Raw genomic sequence first — 18,127 nt, forward strand, 5'->3', positions numbered from 1 at the left:
CCAGTGAAACTGGCACCAAAAGAAGCAGAAAGAGTTACTCTATAAAAGTACATTTGAAAATATCGGATCTATATTGCTACTTACAAAAACAATGGGCATTTTTAACTAGTGAAAAGTGTTTTTTTTTTCACTCGCACTGTAGACAGCAAATATGAACACTTTGATAGTGCACATCTGATCGTAGTTTTTTCCTTCAAATTTTCCAGATCAAAACGTGTATTGTCCGACTGACAAATGCGTAATTTCAATGCGCTTTGTGGACGCAGACATGACATCTGCAGACATGACATCTGACGATTCCTAGTACGCGAGGTTACGAATGAAATCTCAAGGAGTATTCAGCTTAGAATGGACAATGTAATTTGTATTGCTTTTAACCACTTGAAAGCGAGATATACCAAAATGTCTTTCAGTTTGATCGCAGAAGGACATAATCTGCGGTGTGATAAAATGTGGGCACGCTTCATCAATTTGTTGGAGCCGCTGTATTCATAGTTCGTTTTAATGCGCGTACTTGAGAGTTCATGTTCTCTCGAAATGTTCCGCGTACTCGTTCAGATTCTAAACGCTTAATGAAACGCCGACAAAACATGGCGGCACACGAAGCAAAAACCTCAGTTTAGCTATGATGTTGTAAATTACAGGGTGGTGCAAAGAAGAAGAACACCCACTTTTGACAGCGATTTTCACCTACTTGTTGAGCATATTTTAAAAATCTAATTTAATAGTATACAAATATTGAATGCTTCGATAGAATAGAATGGTCCATGGATCATCGAGGGAGGCTAGTTTTACTTCACCACGAGATAAAGCATTCAATATTTGTTTTATAACACTTCACCCACAGATTCTGCTTGATTTTAATATTTTAACTTATTTAAATCTGAACACAGTTGAAATAAACTTCAATTTCAATACAAAATTGGTGGAAAATGTATTTCTCTCTTCCAAACTACCCCTTCACGAAATGTTTGAACCCAAGTCTGCGGCGCGCTCTCTTTGGAACAATACGCGCTACGCGCAACGCGCAACGCGCACACAAGCATCCATTTGCACACAAATACCGCACCGTGGAAATAGTACTTTGGTTGCCAATGGTATAGTACTTTGGTTGCTACGGGTATAGTACTTTTGGCCGTGAACAGAAAGATAGCAAAATTAGAAAGTAACATGTGACTCGATCTCGGCCAATCAAGACACATAATCTGTGAGTGAGGTGTTATAATATTAAGATATTGATCCTTAAGCATAAGTGACGAAAAATGACTGCAAATGCATGTTTTGTCCCTGAGATATGGTAGTTTAAAAATGTCATGTGCCAAACCGGTTTGTCCACGGACGGCTTTTTTCCATCCGCTTGACTGAGCTCCGGAGTTTGGTTTGAAGACAAAAAACCCACTATACTACATTAGATACGGCGCTGCACTTCCAGAGCTCCGTAGTAAATACATCTGGACAAGTCGTCAAGTCGACTTCGGTAAGTCGACTTGGCGATACAGTTTTGTGATTAAGTCGCCTTACTCTCGACGATATGTCAACATGACGTGATAAATTATCTGAGTAAATAAAGACGTGGATGGCACTCATGGAGCGCCGTAGTTCTCTTATCTTAACAACTTCATATATTGCACAGCAGTACAGAGTCAGAAATGTAAAGAAATGGTTATGCAACTTGTTAAAGATAAGATACAACATTTGCAAAGATCACAAAACGAATGATCAAATTATCACAAAATACCTTACTGGATTGCTAGGGAATGACAGTCTAAAGCATCCTGTAAACGTGGCTCTTGGTGTGCTGACATTTTCAAGAAAAATGGTATTTTTTTCCAACACACGGTCGGCTGCCGACCAGCGTTGGAGAAAACTGCTCCTAGTTTTTCATAATTAGTTATTTTGCGTTTTATTTGCAATGGATTGCACTCCTGTGAAGGGGTACAACCCTGGCAGACTGATTCTCTGACCTTAAAATTCCCCAAAGTTTATAAATTGCTCCGTTTCATCTTAAGTGGGTCAGGGAACCAGACTACAAGAACATGATTGGTTTTATTTGTTTTTCCATCATCTACAAGCCCAAAACGTGAAACAAGTCATTTTAACAATATTTCCTATACCAATCCTCCAAATCCATTTATTTTTGAAAATTTCAGCAAAAGTAAATGTTGTACATTCCCTTTAAATAACTGATGGCCAGAATGGCATTTAAGGTTGATCGGAGTAGCACAAAAATGACCTTCAACTAATAATTGCCAGTGTATACTGAAAAAAGAAAGAAGTTAATTTCATTCTTATTTCCAGGTACTGTTCAGGAAAACGGAACAAGATGCAAGCAATAAAAGTCTGCAGCCACTGCACGTTCATGCTTCTGATGCTCCTGGGCCATCTACCAGCAGTACACCAAGAAACCCATTTACATCAAGCACATTGTGTACTATTTGCTACGACAGGGAAAAGGAAGTATTTTTTATGCCTTGTGGGGACACCCTGTTTGCAGTTTGCGCAAGTACTGTACAGATAAATGACGGTCCATGCCCATTTTGCAAGGCACCAATTAAGAAGATCAAGAGTTTCTATTAGGCGTGACATTTCGAAAATGTACCATGACCAGCTTCCTCGGTAGTCACGATGCAAAATATCAGTGTGGCTTTAAGTACAGAGCAGTCTGACAGGTATCAATAAGTACCTGCTTAAATCTGGTTTGTTCAACGAAACTAACAAAATCTTTTAAATGAAGATCTTCAATTTATCTGCAGGCCCTTGACAACGACATATTAAGAAGTGTAACCTATCATGTATCATGTTTTGGAAACTGTATAGCCAATTGAAAGTTGCACAAAGACTGTGAAATTGTTTAACATTGAATTGGTCCATGTTTCAATCATTAAAAAAAACCTTAAAGCACTTCACTTTTCTGAGTCTTTTATCATGTCACATAAAGAAATTCGATTTGAAATGTAATTTCGCCAGCTCACCAAACCTCACAGTTGTTCTTCTGGATCTCAAACTACATGGCTATCGCTTTAATTTCATAGTTCCTAAACATTATATTAAAATGCATGCTCCACATTTCATAGCTCTATGTCATAATTGTGTTCAGTTGTGACCAATAAGTACATGTACTTGATGGATGTAGACATGTTCATGTTATGCAGTTTGTTCGTAATTATTTTTGGATGAAAGTTTGACTGTTTTTATCCGATTTATGGCCTCTGTCCTCTGTGCAAGAGAAACAAAGCGAGCGTTTTGACATAAGAAATGCAGTTTTAAAAATAACATCTCTGTTTCCCAAATTTTCCAAGATGTTTTTGAAAGTATAATGTACACAATACATGTTCTAGTTATAGTGCTGACATAGTGTTCATGTTTGTTTTTTCAGCAAAGTGATTTTTTGGCATAGTGATAACAATAGTGCTGACATAGTGTTCATGTTTGTTTTTTCAGCAAAGTGATTTTTTCTAGCATAGTGATAACAATAATATGTTCATTGTTTGAAAGCACAAAGCAACATCTCTTGTGTTATTTAGTTTCATTTTTCCCTGGAGAACACCGTTTCCAGCTACTATACAGCCATGTGGTTGCGAAGGTGAAGCGTGGCCCGTTGATAAGCAAAGTTAATTCGATTAAGTTGCAGGTGTTCCAGTATGTCACGATTGTCCATCCACAAATGAGTAAGCATAACTACATATCATTTAAGCTTGATGAGGCATGTACAAACAACATTTCACTCATAGGATTGCTTCAAAACATCTGGAGTGAAAGAGTTCATCATGATTGCCATTAATCACTCTAACAACTCAACGAGCGTGCAAAACAAGTCAAATGCCTCTTCTCTCGTACTTGGCAAAGAATACTGGTCAACATCTCCAATTAATTGGGTCAGCAGTGCCTCAAATCCTGGGGTACATCCGTGTACAGGAAAAGGCTCACAATAGTCAGCTCTGACTTGCTGCATCTCAACTAAGGAATAATGCAGACGCTTCTTGTAATCCCTCGTGCCATAAGCTTCAGGAAGGAAGTACATTACATCTGGCTTGCCAGGCGGGCATTCTACATTTTGTTTGATGTCTGATCCGATGCTGATTCCACATCTCTGCAACCTCGGAAAAATCACGCTGGATTAGTGGCGTGACGCTTCATTTGAGACCACCATGCTTCTATCCGTTGATTGGCGGTGGAACGACCGTACATAAAACTTCGTCCGGCCCTGAATGAATCGTTGTGGTGTAACCGGAGTGCTGTTTGGATGTCTCGTACTAAGGAGTTTTCGGTTCCTCTGTCTGCTCTTATTATTTTAGGAACACCTTGCAGCCGCTCAATAAACTCTAAGAAGAAATGTGCAATATTTCTGGGATTTGTATTCGAAGGCCCGACTTTAATCCCCAGAATCCGTCTTGAGAATCCATCGATTGCAGCATGAACGGATATCCCAAACGGCTTTAGTTAATCAAAACCGTCTATGTGGATCAGATCATTCGGGCCCTTCGAAATGTAACGTCGGCGCCTAAAGCGTTGGATAGATCTCAACCGGACACCCTCGGGATCAAGGGCTCTTAAAAGGTGTCTGACCGTATGCTGCGAAACATGCAAGTTGTACCGAGTTGTCAAAAGACGCCACATAAAACGATACCCGAAGGAATTTGGAGTGTCGTTAAGTACTGAAACCATAACTTCGATGACATCTTCTAGATCTGATTCCTCGCGACGACGTAGCCCAAGTTGTCGAAGAATTCTACGCAAGTGACGTAGAGTTATAGCAATGTCATACCGAATGCAAAGGAATGCAATGATTTCATAAGCAGTATAGCCAATTAATAAGAAGTAATGAGCAATCAATTCGTCCCTGGTAACGCCACCATGTCCAGTTATTTCTGCTGCTGTGTAGGGTATATAGCTGGTGCAGAAGCAGTCGCAAATAAAGTGAACAAGACGAGCTGTATTGAAACACAAAATAAAGTTAAGGTGAACATCTTCTAGAATACAAAATGTATTTCTGATTACACCTAGCCGTGAAAACGTGATACTTTGTATGCCAACGTTTGTTTACGCGAATTCAAAGATAATTAAAAATGGATATGAATTACAAGTGAACTTCATTACTCAGGCATGCAGCTTTTCCTCGGGTCTGTTGATTTCCTCATTTGTTTGTAACTTACTATGAAGGCCATTACAAATTGAAAAAAAAACCACCGTGCACAGTCTTGTGTGAATTTGAATTTCATCAGTTTTCCTAAATTCATAGTCAAGTCTGATAACTGCTCAAGCTGCATCGTGATTGTACATGGATATGGATAGAAAACAGCAAAGTGACCACATTCAGTTTTATAATGATTAAAGCACACATTTGACTTGATCCCTTCTTACCCACAACAAGCAGCAAGACATCATGACCTCTTATCAAATCAGCGACGGGATAAATGCAAGCCACACGTCCACCTGTGTGTTTTCAAGACGGCTTCAATGCTATCCTTGAAAAATTATGTCATGATGTCGTCATCCTATTTTCAGGATGTCGTCATCCCATCATGAATTATCTCGGGATCTCGTCATCCTATTTTCAGGATGTCGTCATCCCATTAAAAATTATCTCAGGATGTCGTCATCCTATTTTTGGGATGTTGTCATCCCATAATGAATTATCTCAGGATGTCGTCATCCTATTTTTGGGATGTCGTCATCCCATCATAAATTATCTTAGGATGCCGTCATTCAAATTTTTGGATGTCGTCATCCCATAATGAATTATCTAATGATGTCGTCATCCTATTTTCAGGATGTCGTCATCCCATAATGAATTATCTAATGATGTCGTCATCCTATTTTCAGGATGTCGTCATCCCATAATAAATTATCCTAGGATGTCGTCATTCTATTTTCAGGATGTCGTCCTCCCATTATAAATTATCTCAGGATGTCGTCATCCTATTTTTGGGATGTCGTCATACTATCTCAGTATGTCATCATGCCAGAATAGATGGTCTTAAGATGTCGTCATCCTATATTCAGGATGTCGTCATGCAATATTAAATTATGTCAAGATGTCGTTATTCTGCTTTGAGGATGTCGTCATCCCCTAACAAATTATCTCAGGATGTCGTCATCTTGCCTGTAATATGTCGTCATCTTGAGATAAAATAAGTCAGTATCTGAACAAGTCGGATGACACTTCCAAAGCTCCGTACATGTGCGTTTAGCGGAGAGTAAGGCGACTTAATCACATAAATTATCTCGTCAAGTCGACTTCCGAAGTCGAGATGACGACTTGTCGAGATGCATTATCTAGCCAAGTCGACTTCCCGAAGTCGAGATGACGACTTGCCGGGATAAATCATCTCGCCAAGTCGACTTAACGAATTCTAGATGACGACATGTCGAGATGAATTTTCTCGCTAAATCGACTTCCTTGGTGAGTTATCACTTCTTCACAAGTTGTCGTATTACTTCGTGAAGTTGACTTGGCGGCCTGATTTATCTGGACTAGCCGACATCTCAATCGAGGAAGTCGATTTAGCGAGATACATTATCTCAGTATATAAATAAGTGTATGGCATTCATGGAGCGCCGGAGAAGAGCTATACTTCACTACATTATATAAAAAAAAATGCCAGTTCAAATAAGTTACTAAAGTAAGTAGGTTAAAATTACTGAAAAAGTTGGTTTCTTTCTTTTTGCACCAACGTGTATTATGTTCTCCCTGAAAATCGTTCCGGAAAGATTACCATATCTGGCCATCACTTGTCACCCTGTGCACAAACCCTATGAGACTGGTCTGAAAATCTTTAAGTGTTTTCTCAGTAAATTCCTCAATATTTTCCCTGCTAATTTGACTTTTTATGACATTATCACTTTCTGATGGCTGATGGGTCGCTGAAGGGAAAAATTAGTGATGGCCAGATACGGGAATCTTTCCATCGTACCTCCTGTTTATCGCGTGGAACGAAATACAAAAACGAATTAACACAAATTAGTGCGTAGGCCACACAAATTAAAAAACACCCTGATTTCTTTTGGCTTCAAAACAAAATTATCGCCACGAAATAATTGTGTAACAACTTCATGGTTGCAAAAGAATGGCAAATTATTTCCAAATATTTACACAAAATCATATTTCGATGACGCCGACACGTCGTTCATGAACTGTCAATCATATTTAGTCTTCCTAATTTCTGCTCACATGCGTGTTTTTGTAAAAAATGTGTTTATTACATTTTGTGAAATAATGCTTGGCCGTTTGTTGTTGAGTTGGAAACAATTTACGCGCACCCCAAGTATTGTGTGCATTGATTTGTTTTGGCAGACTGGACACTCGTTCGCCAAGGTCAGATCTCTCAAATTAGTTTGACTTGATACAAGATGTGAAGTTAGATTTTCTTATCAAATTTACAGACAAAATTATCAACGCGAGCTCGAAGACAATTTCTCTTCAGTGTAAGAGCAAACGATAAATGGTTATAACGACTTAATTTTGAGTACGGTCATTCTGAACGTGTTTACCTCCCAAATTATTGTATTATATTTTTCATGTTTACAATCAATACGCCTACTGTGGAAATATTTGTCTCTTATTCTTATTAATCGATTCAACACACAAAGGCGAACAACGCTGGCGTTTGATTGTCCGTAGAGTCGCTTTTACCATGAAACTGCGTTTCATTGTGTACTGCTACACGAAATGGCACCCTTGTTTTGTTTTTCTTTGAAGGGACTTTATACTGGCGATTCAATACCAATGTAATCAAATCAAAGATGTAAAATTATGTATTCTGAGCAGGTTGACGTCTGCAAATATGCATCACATTTCGCGTAGAATCTCACAGCTTGGTGAGAAGTTATGCGCCTGCCCATAAGACTGCTCTTATGTTTCAGTTAGGCGTTTGTTTTGCAAAATCCATCTTAACTCACTTCGCCCTTAGTATCAAATCGTGTCAAGGAGCAGGTGCAGCAAGATGCCTACATCTTATAATTTACTATCAATAGCCAACGCCACTAGCACACAGATAATGATCAGAAACAGAAGCGGAGAACTTAAACCCGAGATGTAGTTTGACATTGAGAGACAAAATAATAAGTGATTGAAGCCACGCCCATAACCTACTGATAACCAATACAGCTTCGATAGTTGCATCAACGCTCTGAAACACTCCGGTGATCACAATGCGTACGCTGATTATACGTACCGTTCTTAGCGCATGCGCAGTTTGATATGACGTCAGCCGTTACTAAGCTCAGAGACGAAGGAACTGACCAATCACGGAAAGCTTTAGTGGTATATAGAAACCTGCAACTGAGCTCACTTTCAGTTGCCTTTCGTGGTCTCCATACGACATCTTGGTATAAACATATTGCGATATTACAACCATTGATAGCGCTACGTATCGTGTACTGTCGTGTCGTATTGTCAGCGTGCTCGCTACAGGTTTCTCTATTGGTAAGTTCTTGCTTTTTACTTCTGGCACTATTGGTTCGGACAATGCAGTCTCATTAATGTATAATTTATAAATGTGGTACAATCGTTTAATATTCAATTTTTCTCAAGTATGCTTTGGGTCAGTTAGGCGTAAAGTACCACTTATAACAATATCGTCTTTTGGCATCTAATCAACTCCGCTTAAGGTCATTTTAACGAAGCAAAGACGATTTAAATCGGACATGAAAAAAGTGGCAGACCTGGTTGAGTTTGACTCATGTCATCGTCCTTCCTTTGACATGACGAATCACTCATGATCTTAAAAGCGGAACTGTGGTACTAAATGTACTTCTAAATATTAAGACCTAACGTAACTTACGTGCATGTATAAGATTGGAGTTAGTTTTCTGCTTCTGCTTCTGCTCAATACTGTGCAATCACCTCCTTTGGGCGGTTATCGCGCGCAGGCCAGTGTAGCAAGTGCGCCTTGGTAAAGAAATTATGAAGGTTAATGTCCGCCAAACTGGTTTTGAATGTCTTAATGTCAGGTGCTGTACAGATGTTTGGTGGGAGCATGTTCCATTCTCTGGCTGATCTTGGGTACATTGAGTATTGATAGCATGTCTTGTTGAAGTCAAATCAGACACGACATTTTTAAGAATGTGATAAGCCGATAATTGAACATCATGGATAGACATGGTCGCAAAGGTGACTGCTCTAGGTGAGGGTTAGGTTAGGGTTGGGTTTAGGGTTAGGGTTTTGGATAGGGAGAGTATGTGCAGTCGGAACATTGACATAGGGGTGTCGGAATTACATAGGGGCGTCGGAATTACATAGGGGTGTCGGAATTACATAGGGGTGTCGGAATTACATAGGGGTGTCGGAATTACATAGGGATGTCGGAACATAGGGATGTCGGAACATAGGAATTTCGGCACATAGGTTGAGTTGTCGGAACATAGGGGTGTCGGAACATAGAGGTGTAACCGTCTCAAAAGTCGTTACCTAAACTAGAGCGACAGACTTAGTAAAGAAAAAAAGACCGCTATAACGAACACCATTCTAACCAACATTTGGCTATAACGAACACCCTTTGGCGCCCGGAGCAGTAAATTAATTAATATACAGCGTGTCACATGTCCCTCTGGAGGTTGTATCAGAATTCTCGTAATATATGAACATTCTCAAATCCGATTATTAAATTGATGAGCACAAACATTTTTCTTTCTTGTGTGAGGTTTTTGTTGGATTCGGTTCAGTGGTTTCGAAACAAAAGCCATTTTGTAACACCAGTCTATTTTGCTCCATTCCAAGTTTGAAAACACTTTGAGAGCGTACACAATGTGTTTCTCTGCAAGTGATTTTAACAACATAACGCTTTGAAACGCTGCTTTGCTAAAATGAAAGAAGATATATATTACACAATAAATAGCCACAGTCAACAATGAGAAGTGTCAACAATAGTATTCCTCCTATATAGCTTAGTATACTTTAATCAAAAAGCCAATTTAAGCAAGATGTTCAACTTGGAATGGTGCAAAATAGTATTGTGTTACATAAGAGCTTTTATTTGGAAAACCGGTGAGCCGGACCGAAGGAAATGTTTACAGAAAATAGTATAATAAAATATGCTTCACAATTATTATTATTTTTTTTTTGCGATTTCTGCTATATACAACCCAAAGAGGGGTATTTTAAGGACACCCTTTAAGAGAGCCCGTCACGTGGCCGGTTTTAAACGGTTGACAAAGACATGGCTGGCTGGTCTTAAACACTTTTTCAGTGTCACATGAAATTTGGACTGTATGAAATCCGGTGCCATTACCGTTTTATTGGTTGAACGTTCACAATCCTCACGTAGGCATGCGCAATAAACCTTTGTACTGATGACGTCACACTCTGTTTACTTGCGTGCTTTCCTATGGTGCTCAGTGGACCGTGAGCCCCCACTGGCTCCACAGGAAAGTGCACACGTAAACAAAGTGTGACGTCATCAGAACAGAGGTTTATAAGACCAGTGAGTCAGTGTTTCATAGTCCTAAATTCACACTACATCCGTAAATCTCGGTTGTGCGCCACTTCACGCAGTACGCGCGACGCGCGCGTCAATCTCCATACAAGGAATTGTTTACCAGATGGCCTTACCATTGTATAGTCAGAGGGGTGTTTAGTTGATCTAAATCGTTCAAAATGTATAATTTTGACCTTTTAAAAAAAACCTTTTGGATCAAAAAGTTTTGATCTTTTTTAACGAAAAAGGTATTTATGAATGGAATGGGAATATAATGCGTGGGCGGTATTAAACACTATGTTTAAGACCGTACGAGTTGGAGTCTGGATGCTGATAATTACCCTCACCTTCGGCTCGGGTAATCATCAGTATCCAGACTCCAACCGGCCTTAAAAAGAGTGTTTAAAACCGGCCAAGCACACATTTATTCCCTTAATAACGAACGACCACTATTACATTATTGTGTGTGTGTGTGTGTGTGGACCCCATCATGTTCGTTATACAATGGCGTTCTTCTGTATCCAATACCGTTGCGTGTGTCATACCTGGCAGATCGTGTTGTTCTTCGTCCATAACTGCCCAGGACGTTCAAGCGGTCTCGGCGCAGTTTAATCTCAGAGGATCAATCACTCAAATTCATTCGTGTGTATGTAATCCTGTTTCGTTACTCAGTCTCTCGAGGCCTAATTGCTTCCAAGTCATCGGTGTTTTAATAAGGGTCCTCGGTGAATGTCACAACAGTTCTGTCAATAATCCCTGGAGATATGAAATCCTGTCCTTGACGAGCGCCATGCGAATCAAACTTGAAATGGTTCCGACGAATTAAACGCTGATATTTTTTTACAAACTCGACTCCATCCATTGCATTTCGCGCTCAGCTTAATAGCCAGTGAAGAAAGCCACCAAGGAAGTTGGCAATGCATCAATGAACAAAGGAAAAACCGACTACTTAAAACAATTAAAATTTACTTCAGTAAACGATTTGTGAATAGCCCAGTGCGTAATTTAGCTATAAGGTCATTTTGCTAGCAAACATTTATTGCTTAGGGGTGAGTCCAATTTTTCAAAAGTCAAAAGTACTTAATTTTCAAATGAAATGCTTTGCCGTAACGGGATAAGCACTCTCCATTGAATTAATAATTAATCCAAGGCAGGAAGACTTCATTTCCGCGTGGTATATGAAACCGTCGACTGGCATTTTGCAGCAACCCACGAATTTGATTACATTAAGGCGCGGTGTTGGGGCCACTGATATTAAGTGTAGGCGCGCTTTTAATGTGACCAGACAACAGGTTTGTCTGGGAACGTAGCTAATTGATTGATAGGGCTAAGGAAAGGAAAATGTACACATCTGCGCACAGAGAAATATATCATGTTCAACGCTACCCCTAAGCGTACTTGAAATCGACAGGTTTTGAGAGCATCCATTACATTCCGGCTGGAGAAGGAGTTGAACGCACTCATTGTGTTTGTTTTATCGAGGAAACTCATTACGTTCAGAGCACATTGGCGAAGAGTAAATGTTCTGGATTGGTTTTTGTTTGGCCAATCGAGTTGGCATTCAATCTGTCACTGATATTCGCTCCGGTTTTGTCCAAGACAGGTTATTCATCGACTTTGGCAATAAAACTCGCCAAGTGGCTCTTGTTTTTATTTCATTGTGAAAGGTTTTGAAGTGTTTGTACCATTTCGTACTATGACAATACGGTACTGCGGTAATACGGTAATGCATAATGAATTGTTTATGGCATTTGTTCATCCAACATAATAACGCATATGACTTGATGATATCATTTTGATTATTATAATCTTAGATGATCACATCAATTATCCTCAGATAAAGCCAGTCGTTGGGTTTTATAAGATTTGACTTTTTTTGCGTCCGCTTCTAAGCCGTGCATTATCTCCTGCAGATCTGATTTAAGAGCGATGTTGTTCCATAATTTAATCTACCAGGGTTGGAAGGAATGGAATTTGTTTGCGAACATGAGCTCCGGAACTCTGGGGAAATTGACAAAAGCCCAGTCACGGACGGTAATGCATTTATCATTGTTTACCTTGGAAAGGACCGAGGTTGTTACATGTGCGGCAGCTGGAAGCACACGTCTGACTTGATTGTTTTCAAGCCTTGAAGATGATCGAGTTTTTCTTTTGATTAAGTCACGCACGCATTCATTTTCGAGAACTTGGTTCGGTTATTTACAATGGCTTAGAAATAAAACTTATTCAGGAAATACAAGTATTTCGGAATTAAGTAAACACCGCAGAGAAGAAAAAGTCCACGCTCATTCGAGCGGTCATAATTTTGAATCTGATCGTCTTAATGATAACGTCACATATATTATTTTATATAAGAACGTTAGTGAATGTTGTAAACTTCATTCTGGTACCCAGTTTGCTACCAACAACCGTACATCGTCCAACATTGACAACGGTTTATTAAAAATGATGCAGTTTGAAAAGTTGCAAATTTAAAGAGTACGCGAGTGGGAATGGCTCCGTGATCGATAATGTCACACTGCCCTAAACGAACGGCAGGGAATACCGACCGCACTAGTGCTTGCATGCATGGGAGCACGCGAATTGAATTACCCGCGCTTTGTTCGGGCACTGTGCGGTCGATCCGCTCCGTTCACAAGTACCCCCTCACCGGCAAAGAAAGTACAGTTGGGGGTGACCGACCGACGCCATCTTGCCTGACTGCAATTAATTTGCCGCGCAAGCACGGCCACTGCGTATACATAGTACAAATCCCCTGGTGAACGTGCGTCACACACAAGGAACGGTGCGCGTCAACCAGCGAAATGTCCCGCCCATAGGACGTTGTTGCTAGGTAAAAGGGCGCCCTCTTTTTCGGCGCACGGAGTCCATAGGGGCCAATTACTGGCATGTGTGGCTACGCTTAGCAATTTCTCTTCGCGTAATCTTTACATTTTGTAACTTTTCAAACTGCATCATTTTTCATAAACGGTTGTCAATCTTGGACGATTGACAGTCTTTGGTAGCAAACGGGGATCAAAATGTAGCCTACAAAATTCCCAAAGGTCTTTTGTAAATGACACCATCATAAGACGATCAGATTCAAAATTATGACCCCTCCAATGAGTGTGCGGTGTTTTATGTTGGAATATTTTATTAGGCACAGTGTATAGCACCTACATAGGTTACTAGACTAGCTTAATTCTAATAACGCAAATCAATGCGCAGTGCGTCCGGTGTAGGCGCTATAGGCTCCTTCACATGGAAAAATGACAAGTATATCCTGCACATGCACCTTCGTAGGTGCTGGTGTATTGAAAATCTAGGTAAATGGCACCCTATGCACCTATAACATCTTTAAAAGCGTCACTTTTCCCACTCAAGGGCGCAAATGCATAATTTTTATATATATTTCTCTATTTTCCAGTGACTGGAGGAGTTGTTTGTGAATGCCAAGATGGATATCACCGAACCTACAGTTGATGTCACCGTCACCGCCGAAGGCGTCATAGACAACAGCGATGAGATTTCCATCAACATCGTATTCCTCATCTGCACGATAATAATGTTGTGTATGGGCTTAGTTGGAAACGTGCTCGTCATAGGCGCCGTGCTTGTGCATAGGCGCCTACGAGTTCTGGGCAATGTGTTCGTCATTAACTTGGCCATTGCCGACATGTGCGTGACGATCTTCGTCGACACCTTTTCCATCGTAGGAATCGCAACCGATGGAAGATTCTTCGACACCCAACAAGCGTTGTGCGACATGGTGGGCGTGATCTGCGTGACGTCATGCTCATGCTCGATGTGGAATATCGGCCACATCAGTCTCAATCGTTACATGCGGATCTGTCACGGCAAATTGTACCCAAGAGTCTACAACAGGCGCACAATTCCCTTCATTCTGGCCGTAACTTGGACCCTGTGTTTCCTGATTGACTTACCAAATCTTGTGGGTTGGGGAGCCCATGCATTCGATGCTCGAATCATGATGTGCACCTACGATTACACCGAGTCCTACACCTACACACTATACTTCATTGGCTGGGGCTTTGGCTTTCCCTTGGTGGTAACGAGCTATTCCTACCTTCGCATTATCTATGTGGTCAAGCAGGCTGAACGCAACGCCAGAAAGGCTAACGACGTGCAGACCGTATCAAAAGCTGTCTCGGGTACCACGCGGCCGGCAGGTACCAGCAAGGAGTCCCAAAAACGCGTGCCACGGATCGGCAACACTGATATTCGTTTACTTCGGTCGGTGTTCACCATTTGGATCGTGTTTTTGGTGATGTGGTCCCCTTATGCGATCACGGTACTGGGAGACACGCAGTATCTGTGGCCAACTGACGTGTACGTGGTTGCAGTCATCTTGGCGCACACTAACAGTAGCATCAATGGGATACTGTATGCTGCCACCAATCGTCACTTCAGGGAGGGTTACGGCTATCTGATTCGTCGATGCTTGCGCGGTAGAAGAGTTAGTCCCGGAGCCGTGGACACAGAGAGCACCGTTTTGATGAGACCCCAAGAGAAATCTACCAGCACCCGTTGAACAGGAATTTTTCAATATATTGAAGAGGTATCATCAAGAAACGTAACAACAAAGATGTGTCCAAGTCGTTGAAGCTGATCTATTGAGGCTAGGAGGCCTCCGGCCCAGAATTTCGAGATTCATCTTTCGACGAGACATGGCTGTGACTAGTCTTCTACAGGTATCACTCATGTTTTATTGATCAGCCAGGACGGGTTCAGAATAATTATGACCCTTGAAAGGGGCAAAAACTGCAATTCCTGCCATTTGGACATAAACTTGGCTCGTATACCGTCACTGAAGTGGCCACGCCCCTGTGGATTTTCGGGGTTGCCCAGTTAAGACAACAGACAGAGGGCTAGGGACCTTGTATATATATGTACTGCTGATTTTAATAACTGCTAGTGATTTTAATGTTAAGTAAACTTTGAGGCTTACCATGGTGAAGATACTAGGTTTGCGAAAACACCTTGTGGGAATAATTTCTCAACTAAGAGAATGGTTCTGAAAAGAACCAGAGGTATAAACTCGACGTTCCGGTCTGACCGTCTTCAGGAGAGTGCCTTATCTCTAAGAAGGTAAACACAAATACTAAATGCGAAGTCGATGAAGTGTAAACTACCAGTGGGCCAGTTTCATAGTCCTAAATACACAGCACACCGGCACATGCGTTCTGCGCCACATTGCGCAGTACGCGCGACGCGCACGAAAATCTCCATATAAGGAGCTGTTTACGCAACCTCGTCCCCAGTGCTTACTTTATTTCCAACCGCGTTTCCAATAGTAAACCCTGGATAGGAAACTTTCTTCCTGTATCCTGATTGGATACCGCAATTGGCTAGTAATGGATTTTTATCGTGTACTTGGTGCTATATATTCACAACGTGCAGTACGTGTTTTCGCGATTATTCGTCCACGCCTTCTCGAATATACTAATTTCCTTTCCAACTTGCTCATATTAATATGAAATATGATACTGCATGTTGTCTTGATAAGATCGTAACAGTTTGATTTCAAAAATCGTGTTTTCGTAACTCACGCCGTGCTCGCGCTGCTACGAATTGACTCTGTTTTTACCCCAGACACCGCATACAAAAACAAACGCTAATGTGTAACGCATATCCAGGCACCAGACTGTTCCTCATTTGCATACGTGTGCAAAAATCTTGCACATGCAAATGATCCAATACCAGGGCGAGAGAGCAGGTAGTGGTGGGCGCGTACTGCTCGACACCCTGGGGGCGAGGTTGCTGTTTACGTCAACTCGCGTGAGGTCCATATCATATTAAAGCTAGCGGGGTGTCCCGAAAAACATGTAGTAAAATTGCTTAACAAAATCGTTGGAAATGTATATATATATTTTTTTACTTGTTTTGACTTTTGGACCGAATAGTTTTGATTTTTTTGACCGAGAAGATATTTATGAATGGGAATATAAATACATGTATGTGCTTGCCCGGTATTAAACACTATATTTAAGACCGGTTGGATTATGGATTCGGATAAACACCCTCGCCTTCGGCTCGGGTAATTATCAGCATCAAGTCTCCAACCGGTCTTAAACATAGTGCTTAAAACTGGCCAAGCACACATTTATTTTTTGCCCTAATCAAAATGCGGTCAGAAATAATGATCTAATGTAAAATACATAAAACTATTGTGTAATTTCGTGTTATGTAAATACATTTTGTGAACGTCTGAAAAGTTGAGAGCCTTGTGCAATGCAGTTGAGGGCGCTGGTATATGCGATATGATAATGTAGTCCTAAAATGACCAGCAGTTGAACGTAATTGTGTACAAACGTAAAGTTTTAAACATATTTTTGTACATATAGCTGTGTACAGTACATAATTGTGTATAAAATAAAGAAATTGTATTTTATAATATGAACCGATATTGCATGAGACGGTAGTGCACTGGTATTGTTTAAAATTAAAACAAATTTCTTTTAAGAAATCAGTCACAGAGATATGAATTATGTTCAAGGTGTATTTTATAAACAGAAATGGAGTGTCCGGTCGGTTTCAAAAAATGTAACTTACTCAAAAATTGCACAAAAACGGTTACTTGTTTTGCTTAAATACTTTATTTTACTTATTGGTACTTTATAAAGCTGGATATACGTTTTTGAAAGTGATGAACTCTCGGCTAAAAGTATTGTTATTATAAGGTGGAACTGTTGGGCGTCACTCGATAGAGAATGACAGTACATTGTATACTGTGACAAGCAAGCAGCTTTCTTTTATCTATTAAATAATTCTATTTTTGTGTAATTAATTAATGGTCAGCTGATAGGTCGATAATTAATTTGTTTTCAAATGAGCCACAAAGGGAAACTGACAAGGTGAATTATAACAATGATTTGAAAAGTTAAACAAAGAAATTGACTGGTGCAGGGGTTGAACCTGCGACCTCCGGATTACCGTTCTGGTGCTCTACCAACTGAGCTATCCAGCCCTATGTTAGCAGTTCCCCAATTCGTTAATATATTTGTTTAAGGAGCGCTAAGACCCCATTTACACAGGGCTGCGACCTTTGGGCCTCCCTTGTGCAACCATAAAACTGGCCAGGTCGCCGTTGGAGGCTCCAATGAGGCCGAATGGTTGCCTAGGTCGTTCAAAGGTGGTACACAGGATGTTCAGACATCGCCACGGACGCCATGTTTGAACATGTTCAAAACAGTCGCACAAAGGTCGCCGAGGAGGTTGGTTGCTCAAAGGTGGCTCAAATGAGGCAGAAGGGAGGCACAAGCATTGCCGTGGTCTCAGAATGGATGCACAATGGTCGGCCAATGGTCGCCACGTAATAGATCCGCTCCGTTGCAAATTTTACCGTCAGTCTAGGTGATATGCTTCTGCCTCCCTTGTGCCTCCTTTGGCCGACCAAGAGCGTGCATTGAACGATGTCTGTGGCGACCGCTGTGCCTCCATTCGGCGCTGGTTGCCGTAGGTTGCACAGGGGAAGCACAGGGGAAGCAGGCAAGTGGCTCAGTGGACGCACAGGTCGCTCGTAGCTCGACATGAAAATACCCGAAAATTGCAGTTTTTGTGGTTCAAGGGAGGCACAAGGGTAGCTGTGGAGCAGTTACATAGAAACATGATTTTCTGGGTTTAGGCGACCATTGAGCATCCTGGCTCATATGAAGCACAAAGGGAAACTGACTAGCAAGGTGAATTATTATAACAATGTTTTGAATAATTTA

At 40.9% G+C, this 18,127-nt stretch overlaps 1 protein-coding gene across 1 annotated transcript; it reads left to right on the forward strand.

Moving 5' to 3' along the window:
* The first annotated feature begins 13,831 nt into the window (after positions 1-13,831).
* On the forward strand, positions 13,832-15,417 carry LOC119725138 (melatonin receptor type 1B-B-like). Its single transcript, XM_038196499.1, has one exon. The coding sequence runs from the start codon at positions 13,852-13,854 to the stop codon at positions 14,944-14,946; it is 1,095 nt and encodes a 364-aa protein (XP_038052427.1). The 5' UTR covers positions 13,832-13,851; the 3' UTR covers positions 14,947-15,417.
* The last annotated feature ends 2,710 nt before the right edge of the window (positions 15,418-18,127 follow it).

Source organism: Patiria miniata, unplaced genomic scaffold, assembly GCF_015706575.1.
Source record: "Patiria miniata isolate m_02_andy unplaced genomic scaffold, ASM1570657v1 HiC_scaffold_18, whole genome shotgun sequence".
Taxonomy (NCBI): Eukaryota; Metazoa; Echinodermata; class Asteroidea; order Valvatida; family Asterinidae; genus Patiria; species Patiria miniata.